We start from the raw sequence: 19,671 nt of genomic DNA, 5'->3' as shown, positions 1-19,671 counted from the left end.
AACATTTTTATTTTTAACTGTAAAAATGTCAATTTTGGAGTCAGTGGTCCGAGCACAACGTAATAATCTTTGTATGATAAAATGACTCGTGGCGTGAATCTACACGAGGCACTTCAGTTTCAAATATTCATTTAACGCCGAATCCAAACAGCAAAAGAACATGTTAATAATAATCTAAAGAATAATAATTATCTTGATTTTAGCTGTTTATGTCCAGCATTGAATAATTATTTAATTATTAATAATTAAAGCTGCCTACATCGTGCATGCTTTCACTTTAAAAAAATGCAGTGTTTAATCAGCAAGTATGTGTCGCCTCTCTTTATGAGAGAAATATATTCTGACTGAAACAAAGCTGCTCATGTCGTCCCATATCGGGAGCATTTTGATCTAAGTGGAGATGAAAAGTAAAAGTGTGTACCAACAACAAAGCACAATGCATGTGTGTGAATGGCTGTGAACGTAAAATGTTCGCGTGAACCCGCGGCGCGTGTGCACTTTTTCATTTTGCCGAGTTTTGATATAAAGTCAGATGAACACGCGCGCCGATATGAGAGATTTATAAGAGATTTCTCTTTCCCAGTAATACAACAAACACACATTTATACGTGTTAAATAAGCACTGTCTTTGCGCCGTTGTGCGAAACGCTTGCCGTTGTGCGAAACGCTTGCCGTTGTGCGAAACGCTTGCCGTTGTGAGATGTTTTTGCTGTGTAGTGGACTGCGCACACAACCTCTCGCGGGCTAACCTTTCTCTAAATACGCCATTTTAACGGGGGTGGGGAAAAGAAACACCGCACCGGCAAAGCTAGACTAATGATTATGAATGCGTCGGGGAAAACAGCAAGGAAACTGAATGGCCAAACAAGCACTAACAACAGCCTAAGGGCTTGTAAAAAATTTTTTTTATTTAGACTAGCTAATTAAGTTCACTAGCTAGCAATTTTATTTGTACAAAGAATGAACTGTTATATAGATTCTGCTTGTATTGGTTTATTGCTATTATTAAAAAAAAAACATTTAAAGACATCAAAATTTAAATATAAAAAAACTGGGAAAATAGACCTACAGAATAGAACATTAAATTAACTTAAATATACACATAATAAATAAATAAATAAATAAATAAATATATCGCGGCTGAAATTTTGTTGTACTAAATAATATTTATGCAGTATAATCAGGGCCTCTTATTTCTATTTACTTTAGGTTGTTGTTCTTGCAGTGTCACTGTGTGTGCTTTGCAATGTCAGACACATTCAAATGCAAATACAGTAATACACCCTCCCCAGGTGTGAATCAGCTTTTCTCACCTTTACACTCGGAGAAACTAAAATGCACCCCTCCCCACTGTGCATGGTTTCAACAAAGTGGAGGATCTTAGATCTTGCTTCAGGCCTCTTCTTAAGTTTGTGTAAATTTAAAATCTTCAGGATTCTACATTCTAAAATTGACATTGTTCCTGTTTTTAATCTCTGAAATAAGATTTTTCTTATCATAACATGCATGTTATTAATCACTCTACACTGTTTTTAATTACTCTACAATGTTTTAATTTTAGATTTTATTTTAAAATAAATAAATAAAACAAATAAAATTATTCAATTTGTATTTTCCCTTTGTAAAATAGCATTGAAAATGATGGGTTGTGTATCGAGTGATTAAAAACAATACAAGGCGTGTTATGATAAGGAAACTTTCTATCTTTTCCATTCCAGTGATTTAAAAATGTCAATTTTGGAATCCACAGATGCTTAGTGGTCTGAGCACAACGTAATAATCTTTGTATGATAAAATGACTCATGGCATGAATCTACACGAAGGGCTTCAGTTTTAAATAATCATTCAATAACATGATAATAATAATCAAAAGTAAAATAATATTGTTCTTTTTGCTGTTTATGTCCACCATTTAATAATTATTTAATTATCAATAATTAAAGCTGCTCACATCGCGCGTGCTTTCACCTTAAAAAAATGCAGTGTTTAATCAGCAAGTATATGTCGCCTTTCTTTATGATAGAGGAATATTCTGACTGAAACGAAGCTGCTCGTGTCGTCTCATATCGGGAGCATTTTGGTCAAAGCGGAGATTAGAAGGAAAAAAGTAAAGGTCTCTACAAACAACATAGCACAATGCATGTGTGTGTGAATGGCCGAAATTTGGTTGTGAATAAGTCTTTTAGTGAATGTAAAATGTTCGCGTGAACCCGCGGCGCGCGCGTGTGTTTTTTCCCTTGCCAAGTTTTGATCTAAAGTCAGATAAACGTGCGCGCCGATATGAGAGATTTATGAGAGATTTCTCTTTCCCAGAAATATAACAAACACACATTTATGAGTGTTAAATAAGCGCTGTCTTTGCGGCGCTGTGCGAAACGCACGCCGATGTGAGCCGCCTTATCTCAGTCATAGTATGCAAATATGTTTTTGCTGTGTAGTGGACTGCGCGCGCACAACCTGTCGCGGGCGAGGCTTTTTCTGAATACGCCGTTTTAACGGGGGTGGGGATAAGAAACACCGCACTGGCAGAACTAGACTAATGATTATGAATGCGTCGGGGAAAACAGCAAGGAAACTGACTGGCCAAACATTTTAATAATTAATTGATAAGTTGATGTCTTTTTGTTCCGGCTGTGAGTGGATGCGCTGTAGTAATCCATGTTTCATACGAATTACATAAGCTGATTTTTTTCCATTAGTTTATATAAAAGCAGACATTTTGCTTCCTGTAAGTATATATTTTTCATGTCTGTGAGGCGAGTATACATGGAGTTTCGGTTCATTTTCTGACGCGCTCAAGTTCACAGAAACAGATACAGAATAGCGCTGTATCCCTGTTTGCTTTCATTATTTTACAACATCATAACGTTTTGTCATCATTGTGCATGCACTTAAATAAAAGTAAAGTCTTATAAAGGCTATGTAGCTTATATAGGTTTATTATATAGTTTTTGCCCATTAATCTGAAAACACCTGTGACTCACCCACGTTTTCTGATACACACGGCCAGAGTTTTCTGGCTACGAGTGTTACACATGATAAAATATAAAGGCTCACTGTGTTAACATTTACTTTGCTTAAATTCGATGGAACTAAGAAACGCCTATATTTAAGTTCTAAATTTGTACTGTTTTTCAGTACTGTGGTGATAAATTCGTTTAATGTTTCACTTGTATTTTATAAGGTTTTTGCCGGCAGTGATACAGCGCAACGGGGGTGCTGGGATGAGAAAATGTAATTTGTTAAACAGCATACTGCATTTAATTTTTAAAATAACGCAAAAACACATCGACATCTGTTGACGCAGTAGCACGTCCTGACAATGTTAGAATTTTTATGGTCATTTATTTTCATTTATTTCAGTTAATCTACTACTCAGTTAAACTACTAGTAAATCTACTACAAATCTAAAGAACACAAAATATGTATCAGTGTTATCCAGCTTCATTTTTCCGATTATTACTTAGTATTCTGCACTCTTCTTCTTCCTGCTCTACTTACAAGTAACTACACCTCTCCCTCACTCTCTCAATCCTCCCCTCCTTCTCTTCTTACTCTGTGACTTTCAGCAGTAATGTTTCTGCATGAATCTCAGTAAGTTTGGCAGACATCTCATCATGGATGGCAGCTCTTTATCCTCAGCTGAAATTAAATCTCAGCAAGTCTAACTTGTTGTTTATCACAAGTGATGCATCACTATGATGTATTTTGTGATTGTTAGGGAGACCTATACCAACATCAACACATTCAAAATGGGATAAAAGTTAAAGATAGCATTTCTGTACATATGATGAGTAGTTAAGTCATGATTAATTCAGAGCAATCTGGTATCTCTGGGCTTGATAAAGCTGACGGACTCATCATTACATGACCAGAACTAAATAAAGATTAAATATCAGTTCGAGCTCTTTTTTCTGTTCTAAAAAAAGGAGAGGGAGACCTTCAGTAACAGATATCAGGAGATTTGAGAGACAGCCGTCATTTACACTGTTTTCTGGTAATTCTGCATTCACTCGATGAAAGAATCTAATACATTTATGTAAATAAAAAAGCTATTAAGAGACAGCCATGTGTTCTTAATACACAGCAAGAGGTAAGTAGTGATTAGTGTGTGTAGTGCATTACCTGCTCATACATTACAGTGGAAGACTCCTTTAAGAACATTTACATTTAGGAAATTTCCTATGATGTCCATCGACTCAGAGAGAAAGATCAAACCCTGTGTATGTTTGTGCATGCGTGTGTGTTTGTGTGTGTGTGTGTGTGTGTGTGTGTGTGTGTCAGAAAGAGAGAGAAAAGAATATGGTCTTAAATAAGACTCTATTACTTTCTAAATAAAAGCAGTCAATGCTTCATTCTGATCAGACCTTTTTATAAATCAAGATAATTTCGGAAGTCTTTCTTCAAACAGTTTGTTTTTAATTGTACAGTATTTTAGTGTTATGCATTATATGTGATCAGTTTTAGGCACATTCTAACCAGTCAGAAAAATAAGTGTTATCCAGTAGCACATAAAGCATCAAATATACTTAGTGAAACACACACACACACACACACACACAAACACACACACACACACACACACACACACATTTGCATGAACAGTTCTCAGAATAGATCAGCACTTTCAGCAGATGTTCATGGTTCTTCAGACAAACTCACTCAAGCACAACACACACACTGCACTCGACCTGCTGTTAAAGCTGCTGTTCCAAATCGCAGCCAAAGACACTTCACAACTGAAAAAGGAGACATGCTTTCCACATTAAAGCTTTATTTCAGCATAGCTACACCACTGACACCATTTTAGTCTACTAAGCATGCTTTAAAATGTACACTTGATTTCTAGTGAGCGTCACAGCGACTCTTTCGGAACGAGGTGATGTGAGTTGTGTCGTGGTAGGAGACGGTACAGCCGAACACCTCGGCCTCTTCCCAGCGTTCTTTGCTGAGGGTCAGGGTGCTGCTGCGGCTGTAGAAGCCATTCTTCTGTTCTTCTGTGCTGGTCACAACCCCCTCGTTCACCTCCACCCCCATGGCACCATCCATAGCAGCCCCCTCTCTGGAGAATAGGCTGAGAGCAGGCAGAGAAAAAGGAGGGAACACACACACACACACACACACACACAAACAGTTAAATTAATGTTAATCTGAATTCTAATATATTATGTTATATATTACGGGTGTAAAGGAGAAGATTATTTTTACATTAAACCACAATTCTGCAAATGTCATCCAACCAAACTACAGCTGAGCAAAACAATCTCCATCTTATGAAAAACACACTGTCATGACTAAGCATCTAACCAGGTCAATTTTATGTCTGTTTGTCATTTTGGAGATGATAGTAATAATGATTTATGGTTTATCATTTATAGAAAAAAATATATAATTTTAAACTGTGACCAGTGAAAGTTTAAGCTTCTCTATTTAATTCACTTATTTATGCATCATAAAGCAAAAAGTATTTTACAGAAAATCTCCATCTGACCCCAGAAGCAAAACTCACACAATAACTCTGTAGTAGTGTGAGAATTACAATAAGATTGGGGGAATGTGGTGAAGGTGTTTCCATACTTAGAGGACACTTTGCATTAGCAGCACATGCTTCAGTGCTCTGGGAGTGTTTATAGCGCTGTGACTTTAACACTTCATGACTGAGAGCTGAACCAGTCAGGCAGTGTACAAGGACTCTAATGGTGACCGCTTAAACTGGTATCAGCAGAAACCTGGAGAAACTCCTAAACTCCTGATTAAACTTGCAAATCAGCTACAGTCAGGTTTTCCAGCTCGTTTCAGTGGCAGTGGATCTGGATCTGATTTCACTCTGACCATCAGTGGAGTCCAGACTGAAGATGCAGCAGATTACTACTGTCAGAGTTACCATAGCATCACTGGCTACTGGTTCACACAGTGTTATAGAGTCGTACAAAAACCTCCCTCAGTCAGATTGTAGAGAGACTGCACTGCTGCAGCTGGGAGCGACTGCAGGTGCTGAGTTGGAGGATGTAATATGACACAAACTGAATCAGCTTTTGGATGATTGTAGCTGCACAGAACACAGGATAGAAACATGAGGGCTGAGTTTTGTGTTCAGCTCAGCACTGTTTTAGTTATTTTAGTTGAAAGCGACCCCCAGTCTGGTCACTTCTGCAGTTATTATTTTTATTTGCATCTGATTGGGATATTTGCTTATAAAATCAGTTAATTCCGCTTCCCAATCCATAAGCCCATTATTTATTGAAGCTACTGTGACCCTTTGTAAATGTGGAACACAAGCACCCAGTACACTTCTTTCTAAGCTCAGTAAGACTCATTTTACATCATTATACATCACTCACACTCATTCATCTTCACTTAATGCTTTAAGTGGTCAGGGCCACAGTGGATCTGGAGCCTATCCTGTCACATTCTGTGTTCAGGTGCAGATAAAACAATTCTAGTCACAAAAGAGTCTTTAGTGTGTATTAGCCTTCTATTGCTGTTAGACTGGAAGAGGTGAGTACCAATGTGACTAAAAGATATTGATGATACATGAATGATTTATTTTCAATATATTTTATGATATAATCATGACTTTCTTATAAATGCATTTCAGAATAAACAGCATTAAAAAATAAAACCGTAAAAGTATAATATGTTCCGTCAACCATTTTTTTACCCTCGTTATCCTAATGTATCTTATTTCTTATTTTCTATGATGGCGCCGGTTAGGTGGCTGCCGTCGCGACTCTGTGGTCGCAAAAATCATTTCGCTGCATATTGTACTCTGTATGATTGTGCATGTGACAAATAAACTTGAACTTGAACTTAAGGATTGATACTTTTCTGCTCTATGCTGGTTGAACCTTCTGAGGTGAAGCAGTTTTGTGTCATACAATATACTCACCCACAAGTTCATTAGTTCATTACAACAAAACACACATTGTTAAAATGTTTAAATGAATTATGATGCAATCAAGTTATTTAGCTGTCCTAGAAAATTTAGTGTAAAGAAAGTACACCAAGTACACCTTATTTAAAGCCCATCTAACTGTCCAGGGTCTGACTGTGTCTGATTGCTAAATGTTTATGCAAAATACAAATCACTGATTCACTTTCCAACTTTATGGGCACACATTAAAAGCACAAAATATATATACTAGTTTCTTTACAAAGTGCTTTAACCACCAGCATTGAAGAGACGTCTGTAATGATTTCCTTAAAAGATCAGTTGTTTAATAGACAGCACTGGTCTATTATTTATTATAGACTGTAAGGAACGGTGAAAAGAGTAATAACCTTTTGTACTCATGTACTGTTACCTTAGTGAAATTTTACTGAAGTACAAGTAAAGTTACAGAGTTACTTTTTTAACAGCAGGGGTGGAATGGGGGATTCTAGTGTACTGTAGTTTAAAAAAGACAGCTGGATATAAATCTCAAACTAGTTGTTTTGAACTAAAAAAACACCTTTGCATAATAAAGCTGTTACCTTTTTCTTGCTTGAAATCAAAGTGGTCGCTTAAATATGGTGTGACGCTTTGCGCCGGATAGCAGAGGGAAAAAAGAGCTCAGAGCCAAGAATAACGTTCAGCACAAAACCTTTATTGGCCTCTTTCAGCCTCATGAAATAATAATACAACACATAAAATAAAAGTAAAAGGAAAGATAAAAGAATAGAGTGTTTCGGGGGTGAGCAGCACACCTGAGCTCTTACTCCGTTCTCTCCTTCTCGCGCACACACCTCTGCAGCGCACACACTGAGGGAGGCAACTCTTAAAAGGGCAACATACATACAGTGGTGTGAAAAACTATTTGCCCCCTTCCTGATTTCCTATTCTTTTCCATGTTTGTCACACAAAATGTTTCCAATCATCAAAAACCGTTAACTTTTAGTCAAAGATAACATAATTGAACACAAATGGCAAAAACATGGAACAGTGGTAAACCTTCCCAGGAGTGGCCGGCCGACCAAAATTACCCCAAGAGCGCAGAGACAACTCATCCAAGAGGCCACAAAAGACCCCAGGACAACATCTAATGAACTGCAGGCCTCACTTGCCGCAATTAAGGTCAGTGTTTACGACTCCACCATAAGAAAGAGACTGGGCAAAAAACGGCCTGCATGGCAGATTTCCAAGACGCAAACCACTTTTAAGCAAAAAGAACATTAAGGCTCGTCTCAATTTTGCTAAAAAACATCTCAATGATTGCCAAGACTTTTGGGAAAATACCTTCTGGACCGACGAGACAAAAGTTGAACTTTTTGGAATGTGCGTGTCCCGTTACATCTGGCGTAAAAGTAACACAGCATTTCAGAAAAAGAACATCATACCAACAGTAAAATATGGTGGTGGTGGTGTGATGGTCTGGGGTTGTTTTGCTGCTTTAGGACCTGAAAGGCTTGCTGTGATGGAACCATGATGGAACCATGATGGAACCATGAATTCTACTGTCGACCAAAAAATCCTGAAGGAGAATGTCCGGCCATCTGTTCGTCAACTCAAGCTGAAGCGATCTTGGGTGCTGCAGCAGGACAATGACCCAAAACACACCAGCAAATCCACCTCTGAATGGCTGAAGAAAAACAAAATGAAAACTTTGGAGTGGCCTTACTTTTTTACACAGGGCCATGTAGATTTGGATTTTTTTCTCCCTTAATAATAAAAACCATCATTTAAAAATTGCATTTTGTGTTTACTTGTGTTATCTTTGACTAATAGTTAAATGTGTTTGATGATCAGAAACATTTCGTGTGACAAACATGCAAAAGAATAAGAAATCAGGAAGGGGGCAAATAGTTTTTCATACCACTGTACATAATTTGGTATACAACATAGTAGTACAATGACCAGGGGTTTGCTTCATGAGAATTTGCTGGCATTTCGCTTTTAGCTGGGTCTGGATCATTGGCATCTGTTTTGTCTGCCTCCATCATTCTTGTGAATTTATCACGTTTGTTCTCCCCGCCCATCAATTAATCAAAAAAGAACTACACAATTACTGTAACGTACGTAAATGCAATTCGTTACTTTCCACCTTTGTATTTAAGCAACATAATTTATATAATTTATAAGCACTTAATTTGCTCAAATAGAAAAACAGCCTACAGTGATGCTGTAACAAAGGTGTTATAAACGCACACCTTAGTGTTTTATTTCTCTTATACCGGTTACATACACTATAAACAGTTTGTCACAATTTCATGACAAATAAAACTGTTATCATTATGACAAATCATTTAAACATGGTTCAGCAGACAGAGAATATTTAGATATCTTTGCTGATTTTAAATTTGACCTTTTCAGGTTGGGAGATATTTAACCTTAAAAAGTTTCAGCTGTAGGAAGTGAGGAGTGTGTCCGTGACGTGGATTTGCCTGGGAGGAGTTTGTGATAGAAGAATAGAGTGGTGGTGTGTGCAGATGTTTAACAGTATTTTAGTTTCTATATTTTTTTCTATATTTGTACAGAAAATAATTCCTTTTTCCATATCTGTAAAGCTAGGTTTTTCTTTATATTGTGTATTTGTACAGCTAGGTTTTTTTATATTTTATATTTTGTCTTATCTTTTATAGATATATTTTTCATTTGTTAGCTAAAGTTATTTTCTATATTTTGTTTCTTATTTTATTCCATATCTTTTTTCTATTAATAGTCTTTTTTATTTTTAAGGTCACGGGCGGTCGTTTAAGCTTTTTACTGCATATCATACTGTGTATGACTGTATATAAGACAAATAAAATTGGAATTTGAATATTATGTAGTCACATAAAGTTATTATTGTTATTAATATTATTCATTTTATGTTACTTAAGATTCAGTATCAGCTCAAACACACAGCAATCATCTGTCTCTTAACAAATCTTTAAAATGTTTACATAATTTTTACTGGTTTACAGCAAAGTATCCCAGCAGAATTATAGGTTTTGATAATGAACTTGGTTGTTCTTAGATGTCTAGCTCATGATTGTTATTTCATCAGGAGTGTCTGTACTATAGTTTAATAATATTTAAAAATGCAAAGCAGTTACACTGAGAAGCATGTGATAAAAAGTGATGTCTATAAAATGCATGAGGAAATTCAGGATCCTGTTTTATGGTTAAACAAAAGCTTTTATTTAAAAATGTGACATTTGAGCAGTAAAGACCAGATGTAACACACAGTGAAGCAGTAGAAGGTGAGCTGAGTAAAGTGTGTGTGAGCTCACAGCTCTAAGCACTGCTCTATGTTCACTGTGCTCACCACAGTAGGTTGGTTCTCCTTAAAGGCCTCACAGGTCACCAGCTTGTTCCTGCACTGCTCCGAGCGGAGGCTTAGCGTGCTGCTCCAGCTGTAGAGGCCGTCTGTGTGCAGAACATCAGCACTGTGACTCTCCCCCGAGGTCCAGCTGTTCCCATTAACCTTCCAGGTCAGCCTCCAGTCCGAGGGGAAGCCCTTGTTGGCCACACACACGAGTGTGACCTTCTCCTGCTGCAGGTCCACACTGGAGGGGGGCAGCACCGTCACACTGGGCCGGGTGAGACCTACACACACAAATGTACAGTTGAGACAGGAATGGACAGCTGTCAGTCACTCAGGCTTCATTTCAGTTCACTGTGTGTTTCAGTTCCTTTTATATCTTATAGAGCAGAACTGAGTTCAATGGAGTGTCACAAACATTTTACAGTTAAATACTTTTTACATCTCATATCCACATGAATTAAATACTGTTTTTGCTGAACATTAAACATGAATTATGTTAAATATTCAATAATCAGAATCATTGCCTGCATTGAATCTATACTGCCTTACATTGCAGTAATCATTGCATTTTTTAATTAATTTGAATACTATTTAAACTTGATAATACAAATAAACAGCATGAAACATAAACAATGTTTATCATTTAAAAAAAATTTGGGTTTCAACATTTTGTTAATAGATCCAATATTTCTGAGAAATTACATGTATTTAATTGAACATAAATTTCACAATAATATTCGCAAACAGCAATAGATATTTTGATTTAAATAAATATTGACCATTAGCATTAAAGTCAGACAGATTTTGTCAAATTTTGATCTATTTAAAACACACACACAAAGAAAAGAAATTAAATAAATTGGTTCTGGATTTATGAAGGATAAAAAAATCACATAAGTACATATGACACTGAATTTAGAAAATCTATATTTTTACAAACTGAAAAATTTATCTGGACACATGCGATTTCAGAAATCAAATATGAACACAGTTTATTTCAGTAATTAATTTAAACACACTGTATTTTAGTCATTAGTAAACAGGTTACTTACGGCCCACAGACAGTTTGGTTCCTCCACCAAAAGTCCACCACAGTGATACAAACAGGTTTAGTGGCCGTACAAAAACCCTGCTGCTCTAAACTCACTGCTCTCTCCATCCATTTAAACCTCTTATTACAGAACAGATACAAAACACAAACTTCTGAATACATCAGCTGATTAATACACTAACTGTCTGACTGGTTTATTACGGCTCAGTATTTTATTTTACTTTTAAAAACTAAAACTGAGGATGCAGCTGGAGTGTAAGACATACAGATAAATTAAACAGATTAAAAGCTCAAATAATTTACAAATTTCAGATCTGCAGTTAAACAGTTTTACCCATAATGGCTGATTTAATACAACATTGATTCACTAATGGAAATTTTGTAATATATGACTGAACATTTGGAGTGGGTTGCTTCACTTTTTTGACTGATTAAAAGTGTTAATGTCATATTTAATTCTACAGTAATTAAAAAAAAAATTCTGTCAAAAACAGTGTGTATTTACTCACTAACACTGATGCTGCTTCTTCCACCATAAATCCACTAGAGTAAAAAACTCATTGACATACAGTACAAACACATCCAGTGTCTCTGTATCTTGGACGTAAAAGTGTTTTACAGAAAATCTCCATCTGACCCCAGAAACAAAACTCACACACTCACACAATAAAGTAGTGTGAGAATTACGGTAAGATTGGGGGAATGTGGTAAAGGTGTTTCCATACTTAGAGGACACTTTGCATTAGCAGCACATGCTTCAGTGCTCTGGGAGTGTTTATAGCGCTGTGACTTTAACACTTCATGACTGAGAGCTGCTGCTACAGCAACTTCACCCACAGCTACCATGACTTTGATCCCCGTCTTCATCTGGACACTGATCCTCTGGACTCAAGGTCAGACACTGCTTCAGATAGTATATCTGCATCTATTCATACAAATACACTTATTGTTTATAGTTATATTTCAGTTGCTTATAATGTATGCTTTTTTTAAAAAAAATTACAGAGTGCAGAGGTCAAGCCACAGTAACTCAGACTCCTGTAGTGAAATCTGCTCTTCCAGGAGAAACAGTCACCATCAACTGTAGAACCAGTCAGGCAGTGTCTTCTCACAGTTCATATGGTAATCGCTTATTCTGGTATCAGCAAAAACCTGGAGAAGCTCCTAAACTCCTGATTAAATATGTAAATCAGCTACAGTCAGGTTTTCCAGCTCGTTTCAGTGGCAGTGGATCTGTATCTGATTTCACTCTGACCATCAGTGGAGTCCAGACTGAAGATGCAGCAGATTACTACTGTCTGAGTCACCATGACATCACTGGCTACTGGTTCACACAGTGTTATAGAGTCGTACAAAAACCTACCTCAGTCACATTGTAGAGAGACTGCACTGCTGCAGCTGATGCTGAGATGGAGAATGTGATATGAAAAGAGGAACCACACCACACTCAGTCACAAATTTCCCAATAATTATCAACCCAACCAATCTGTAAAATAAATAGTTTTATAGTTTTATAAATTATCATGGTCCTAATTTTCATCACTGAAAGTTTTTTGGGGGATAATTTTCTTTTTGGACATCCTGCCCAGATTAATGTCTCAGATTCGAACTTCATTTCAATTAATATCAATAATCGTCTCCCAGCCTTGTTTATGTTTCTGTTGCACATGTTTCAGACCACACTTCAGCCTTGTTATGGATTCTGGCTTGGTCACTGGTGTAACTCCTCCTGTCCTCACAGCCTCTCTCTTAACATTTGGAAATGAAGCTGGTGTTCCTTCTCTCCACTTCCTGATGCTTTCCTTCACTCCACATTATTTAGTGTCACTGTGTGTCCTGTCTCACTTTCCTACTTTTTATGGTTTTTCCCATGCTTGTCTAATATTAGCATTTCATTAATTTTCCAGTCATTGTACTTAGCTCTGAGACCTCATTTCCTCTCCTTTTAAAATTAAACCTCTCTTCAGACAAGCCTTCAGTCCTCCTGACTCCTCTCCCTCTCTTCACCTCCTATATCTTGAGATTAATCAATGCTCATCTAATACACAGGACTTTAAAGTTTTTTTTTGGATCTGGTCATCCATCCTTCACCAGCTTGATGTATAAGCATTACCCACATTACTTTTATGAGCAGTACTTTGTATCCTGCACAATTGTTCTCCCTGCCCTTTATACTAATAACTGAACCTTTTCTTCTATACCTCAAATCTTTCATCCTTCCCTTCGTTCTTCATAGCTTTCAGCATCCAAAGTTTTTGCACACCTCTCAGTATCTCTGTTTAACCTTCATCTCTTAAGATTCAGAGCCTTGAGCTAAAAAAGTAATACAATTTTATTCAACATAATAAATAAAACTGTAAAATAGAGTCCAAGTATACATTAAAGCAGGTGCATACTGTAAACACGATGTAGGGTTTCAGCTCTTGATCAGAGGTGAATCGAATCTTTAACGATTCGGGTTAATTTGATTAACTGATTTTAAATTTTCAGCATACAGTACACTTTATCTTCTTTCTGTCCACCATATAGCACGATTTAGTGTATCTTACCAATTCTGTTTATCCCGTGGCTGACGATGATAATACAAAATCTGGCATTTATCAATTATGAGCAAAATAATGTAAGATCTGGGCAAATGTTTAGACTTTAAAATGCATGACCAAGACAACAGTTCTTTATAAAGAAACAAGAATTTATTTAACTTATTTATGATACATGAAACTACACTACTTAAACACACACACATACACACAAACAGTTCGAAGGATAAAAGCTAATGGAGTTATTTTAGTACTGTTTACTGCATTTTATTGAAATGCATTTAATTGTTCTAATACTCTTGGGGAAATGCTAGCCAGGAAGTGTCATGAATAACCCCTGGAATTCGCTTTGTGCCCAGGGACACAATTGTGTCCAATTGTGGTTGGACTATTAATCTGACATTTGCTCATGGACTTCACCCCCCAAAGTAAACCTACAGTAAAAAAAAAAAAAAATTCTGCCTGGCCTCACCTGCACAATGTTTGTGTGCGTTGTAAATCGCCATGGCTTTGGTTAGTTTTTGTCTTGCACCTGTTATGTTACCTGTTATCATTACAGTTTGAATGATTAGTTAGTTTGGTTCTAGTGTTAGTTTTCTTTATTAAATCTTCACTTCTGCAATTATTCCTAGACTGCAGTCCTTCATTTCTTATGTTCAGATAAATATTTAGTGGGATCTTCCTTACACAGTAACACTTAAACATAAATTATACTCATTGAAACACACACAAACATGTGCAAGAGCAGCTGCCAAAATAGATTAGCAGAGGTTCATCAGTCAAACTCACTTAAGCACAACACACACACACACTGCACTCGACCTGCTGTTAAAGCTGCTGTTCCAAATCGCAGCCAAAGACACTTCACCACTGAAAAAGGAGACGTGCTTTCCACATTAAAGCTTTATTTCAGCATAGCTACACCACTGACACCATTTTAGACCACTAAGCATGCTTTAAAGTGTACACGTGATTTTTAGTGAGCTTCACAGTGACTCTTTCAAAAAGAGGTGATCTGAGTCGTGTTGTGGTAGGAGACAGTACAGCCGAACACCTCGGCCTCCTCCTGAGTGTCAGCGTGCTGCTGCAGCTGTAGAAATTGTTCTTCTTTTCTTCTGTGCTGGTCACAAACCCCCTCGTTCACCTCCATCCCCATGGTCCACCATCCATAGTCCAGCTCATCAGCGCCCTCTCTGGAGAATAGGCTGAGAGCAGGCAGAGAAAAAGGAGCACACACACACACAAACAGTTAAATTAATGTTAATCTGAATTCTAATATATTATGTTATACATTACGGGTGTAAAGCAAAAGATTATTTTTACATTAAACCACAATTCTGCCAGAATGTCATCCAACCAAACTACAGCTGAGGAAAACAATCTCCATCTTCTGAAGAAAACACACTGTCATGACTAAGCATCTAACCAGGTCAATTTTATGTCTGTTGTCATTTTGGAAATGATAGTAATAATGATTTATGGTTTATCATTTATAAAAAGAAAATTATAATTTTAAACTGTGACCAGTGAAAGTTTAAGCTTCTCTATTTAATTCACTTATTTATGCATCATAAAGCAAAAAGTATTTAACAGAAAATCTCCATCTGACCCCAGAAGCAAAACTCACACAATAACTCTGTAGTAGTGTGAGAATTACGGTAAGATTGGGGGAATGTGGTAAAGGTGTTTCCATACTTGGAGGACACTTTGCATTAGCAGCACATGCTTCAGTGCTCTGAGAGTGTTTATAGCGCTGTGACTTTAACACTTCATGACTGAGAGCTGCTGCTACAGCAACTTCACCCACAGCTACCATGACTTTGATCCCCGTCTTCATCTGGACACTGATCCTCTGGACTCAAGGTCAGACACTGCTTCAGATTGTATCTCTACAATCATCTCTTTATACAAATACACAATTTTATGTATTATAACGTTTCAGTTTCATGGTGAATTGTGATGCATATTTTTACAGAGTGCAGAGGTCAAGTCACAGTAACTCAGACTCCTGCAGTGAAATCTGCTCTTCCAGGAGAAACAGTCACCATCAACTGTAGAACCAGTCAGGCAGTGTACAAGGACTCTAATGGTCAATACTTACACTGGTATCAGCAGAAACCTGGAGAAGCTCCTAAACTCCTCATTAAATTTATAAATCAGCGACTGTCAGGTTTTCCAGCTCGTTTCAGTGGCAGTGGATCTGGATCTGATTTCGCTCTGACCATCAGTGGAGTCCAGACTGAAGATGCAGCAGATTACTACTGTCAGAGTTTACATTCCATCAGTAGCAGCTGGCTGTTCACACAGTGTTTTAGAGTCGTACAAAAACCTCCTTCAGTCAGATTGTAGAGAGACTGCACTGCTGCAGCTGGGAGCGACTGCAGGTGCTGAGTTGGAGGATGTAATATGACACAATGACACATTTCATGAACTTTTGATAACTGTTTTTTTACAAAACACAGATATTTGGGACCATTTTTTTTAGCTCAGGAATGTGTAATTCAGTCACAGCTTTATATATGATGGTACAAAATACGAAATTTCACATCTGTTGGTGGCTTAGTTTTAGGAGAAAATGACCACAGAACATTTTTAGTCACACTCCTTTATTATTTTAATTTTCATCTTTTTCAGGTACTGTATGAAAAAAAAATCAGCTGCTTCTCCTCACCAAAATATAAATATGGTCAGTGTGACCCTGTAAATGCATTGAACAGTGCTGCTCACACTTAGCTAAACCTACCAACTAGCTAAACACACTGGAAAATAACAGGAGGACACAAACAACAATACTTACATAAACATTAAACACACACCACACTTTACATGACCGAGTCAGCTCCACAAAGAGACACACTGAACATCTAAACATTGCCAACTGTAAGGGCCATATTTCATTCTTGTGATTTGTTGTTATGTTTATCTTATTTCAGTTTATTAGTTAAGCATTAAGCATTAAGTATCATACTTATAATTTGTATTGTGACATCATTTCATGAGTTGTTCTGTGACATCATCCCACAGTTATGCAGTTTCATGTCTATCACGCATGTTAGTTGTTAGTTGTTGTTAAGACACGGAAGGATACAGAAAGGTGTGGAGCACACAAGCTTTTGACTGTGAGACAGTAAGCTAAAAGGAATACAGTAAAATAAGTTGTTGTAACTGTAATCTATCGAAGCTACAGAACACAGCAAGTGACTTTTAGTGACTACAGTGGATTTATGCAAGAAACTGTAACAACCGTTGTTTTTGATGTTGAAAATAAACAAGAGACAAAAATCAACAAAACGTCTGAAGTCGTCAGTGAAACTGTGTAACAAAAGACACGCGTCAGAACTTGTGAATAACATGCACGTACATGTAAAGTCAAAAGCTTGCTCCGCCGCAGAAATGAAGATAAGAGTGTGAACGTGGATTAAAGAGCGCGCGTGCGATTCAAAAACGCGCATCGACTGCCAACGAGCAACCGAAGCCGAAAGCGAGAAGAGGACTTGCCTGCTTTAAACTTCACGCAACAATGCCGCTATCGCCGAATCTGAGCGGGTGATGGTGCTCGACGAGGACGGTTCTCCAGACAGGCTTCACGAGCTGAGGAGCGCCAGAGAAGGCAAGTGGAGTCAGTTGACTGTATTATACAATGAACTAGAGGCGCTTATGAACAATGCTTGTAATTTGCATGACGTTAAAGCCAAGCGCCGCCAATACAAAGCGCTGCTAAATGACTTCATTAAAAGCAATGTAACAGTGCGATCGTGCGCTAAGGATGAAGAGCGTGAAACCGATCAGCACCACTGGTTTCACCCTAGATTAACGCGCTGCTCAGAATTCATGGTAAGAGTGAAGTCGTGGATCGCGGACACTAGTACTCGCTTTAAGTTGCCCCAAACAGGTGACGATGGAGTTTCACCAAACAACAGTGTGTCATTGCTGAAGCGCAAGACGCCCGCCCCCCAAAGGCACGGAAGTGTAACGTCAGCGGCATCCAAAAGGTCCTTAACGTCAGCAACATCCGAAGCTCGACTAAAAAAGGCAGAAGCCAACAGAGCAGCTTTGCTGGCTAAAGCAGCAACTTTGAGAGATCGGCAGGCGCTGGAGCTGGAGGAAGCACGATTAAAGGCTGAGGAAGAGCAATTGAAAGCACGATTAAAGGTTGAGGAAGAGCAATTGAAAGCACAACTAAAGGCTAAACAAGCACAATTAAAGGCACAAAAGGAAAGGCTGGAAATGGAAACGGCGCTTGCAATGGCCGATGCTGAACTACATTCTTACCAGAACCGTAAAAAACAACGTCCTGCCAGACGGAGCGTGGTCGTCGAAACGAGTGGTGCATGCCTTCCGGAACCGGAGCAAAATGACCACTGCAACCACAGTTCGGCAACGGAATACCTCGAGCTGCCATCACGCCTCCGAGCAACCCACTTAAGCATGCCAGTGAGTGCCAAACCCATAATGTCAAGCACCCTAATGGAACGGCCCACCCAAGGTAATGAACACTCACTTTACAACACTGACATAGTGGAGCCTCAGGGTAGGATGCCAATTCAGGCAGATCTTACAGAAATGTTTGCAAAGAGTCAGAGGCAACTTTCCTTACCTCCGCGCGACGTTCCTCCATTCTATGGTGACCCTCTTGAGTTCACGTCCTTTGTAAGAGCCTTTAAACATGCCATCGAAACCAAAACTGATAGCAATCTGGAAAGGCTGTTCTTTCTTGAGCAGTATACTAAAGGACAGCCTAGGGACCTAGTGACAAGCTGCCAGCTCATGCCAGAACATCGTGGTTACGCAGAGGCTATGAAACTGTTACATGACAATTTCGGAAATAGACAAATAATCGCTACAACGCTGATGCAAAAGGCACTCAATTGGCCGGAAATAAAGTCAGAGGACGGAAAGTCGCTGAAAACTTTCTCCCTGTTCCTAGTAAAATGTTACAATACCATGTCAAGCATCGATTACATGGATGAGCTAGACAATGCTACCAACTTGAGGAGTGTTGCCTCAAAACTGCCCTACAAATTGCGTGAAAAATGGAGAAGCCACGTATACAAGTACGCAGGAGGAGCGCAATCAGGAAAGAGCTAAGTTCGTGCAGCTGATGAAATTCGTAGAACGAGAAGCGAAGGTAATGTCCAACCCACTTTTTGGAGACCTGAACGTTTCGACTAGTGGTAAAAAACACAGCAACAAATCCCCTCCAGGATTCAAGCAAAAAATGGAAGAAAAGAGAGGTAGCAGCTTTGCGACCGGCATAAAACAGGTTGGTAAAAATCATAAAGACTCAATTACAGTAAAGAGTAGTGGTGCATTAGTTATTAGTGCCTTCACTAAACCTTGTGTATCCTGTGAGCAAGATCATACCCTAGATGAATGACTCCAGTTTAACAATGAGACATATAAGGTCAAATTGGACTTTCTAAAAAAGAATGGATTCTGCTTTGGCTGTTTAGTAAAAGGACACTTAAGCAAAGACTGCACGAAGAAAATTACATGTCAGTTGTGCTCAAAGAAACATCCTCGCATGCTACACATTGCAGCAAAAGACACAGCTTAAGCGATCGTAAAGGCTGACGAAACCGAACCAGTTCAAACATTGCCCGTTAACAGCGAGTCACGAAACGAGTGCGTGTATCGGGGCTGGAGATGACTGTATTCTCTCCATAGTACCTGTTAAAATAAAGTCCAAGAAAGGTAACAAGACAGTAGAAGTATACGCCTTTATGGACCCAGGTAGCTCTGCTACCTTTTGTACAGAGTCATTAGCAAGGCGATTAAACGTACAAGGTAAAAAAATTGACATTAGGTTAAGCACCATGAATGTGAGGAAACAAGTAGAAAGTTACGTGCTTAC

General features: G+C 38.2%; 1 gene segment (V, D, J or C); it reads right to left on the bottom strand.

Moving 5' to 3' along the window:
* Positions 1 to 10,075: 10,075 nt before the first annotated feature.
* Positions 10,076 to 14,973, bottom strand: LOC128539739 (Ig kappa-b4 chain C region-like). The segment is given in 4 exon segments: positions 10,076 to 10,507; positions 11,279 to 11,363; positions 12,641 to 12,681; positions 14,862 to 14,973. Coding segments are annotated over 4 exon segments (558 nt in total).
* Between the last annotated feature and the right edge of the window lie 4,698 nt (positions 14,974 to 19,671).

This window comes from Clarias gariepinus, chromosome 2 (assembly GCF_024256425.1).
Source record: "Clarias gariepinus isolate MV-2021 ecotype Netherlands chromosome 2, CGAR_prim_01v2, whole genome shotgun sequence".
NCBI classification, from domain to species: Eukaryota; Metazoa; Chordata; class Actinopteri; order Siluriformes; family Clariidae; genus Clarias; species Clarias gariepinus.
The sequence above is the reverse complement of the archived record's forward strand: the minus strand, read 5'-3'. Positions and strand labels throughout refer to the sequence as shown.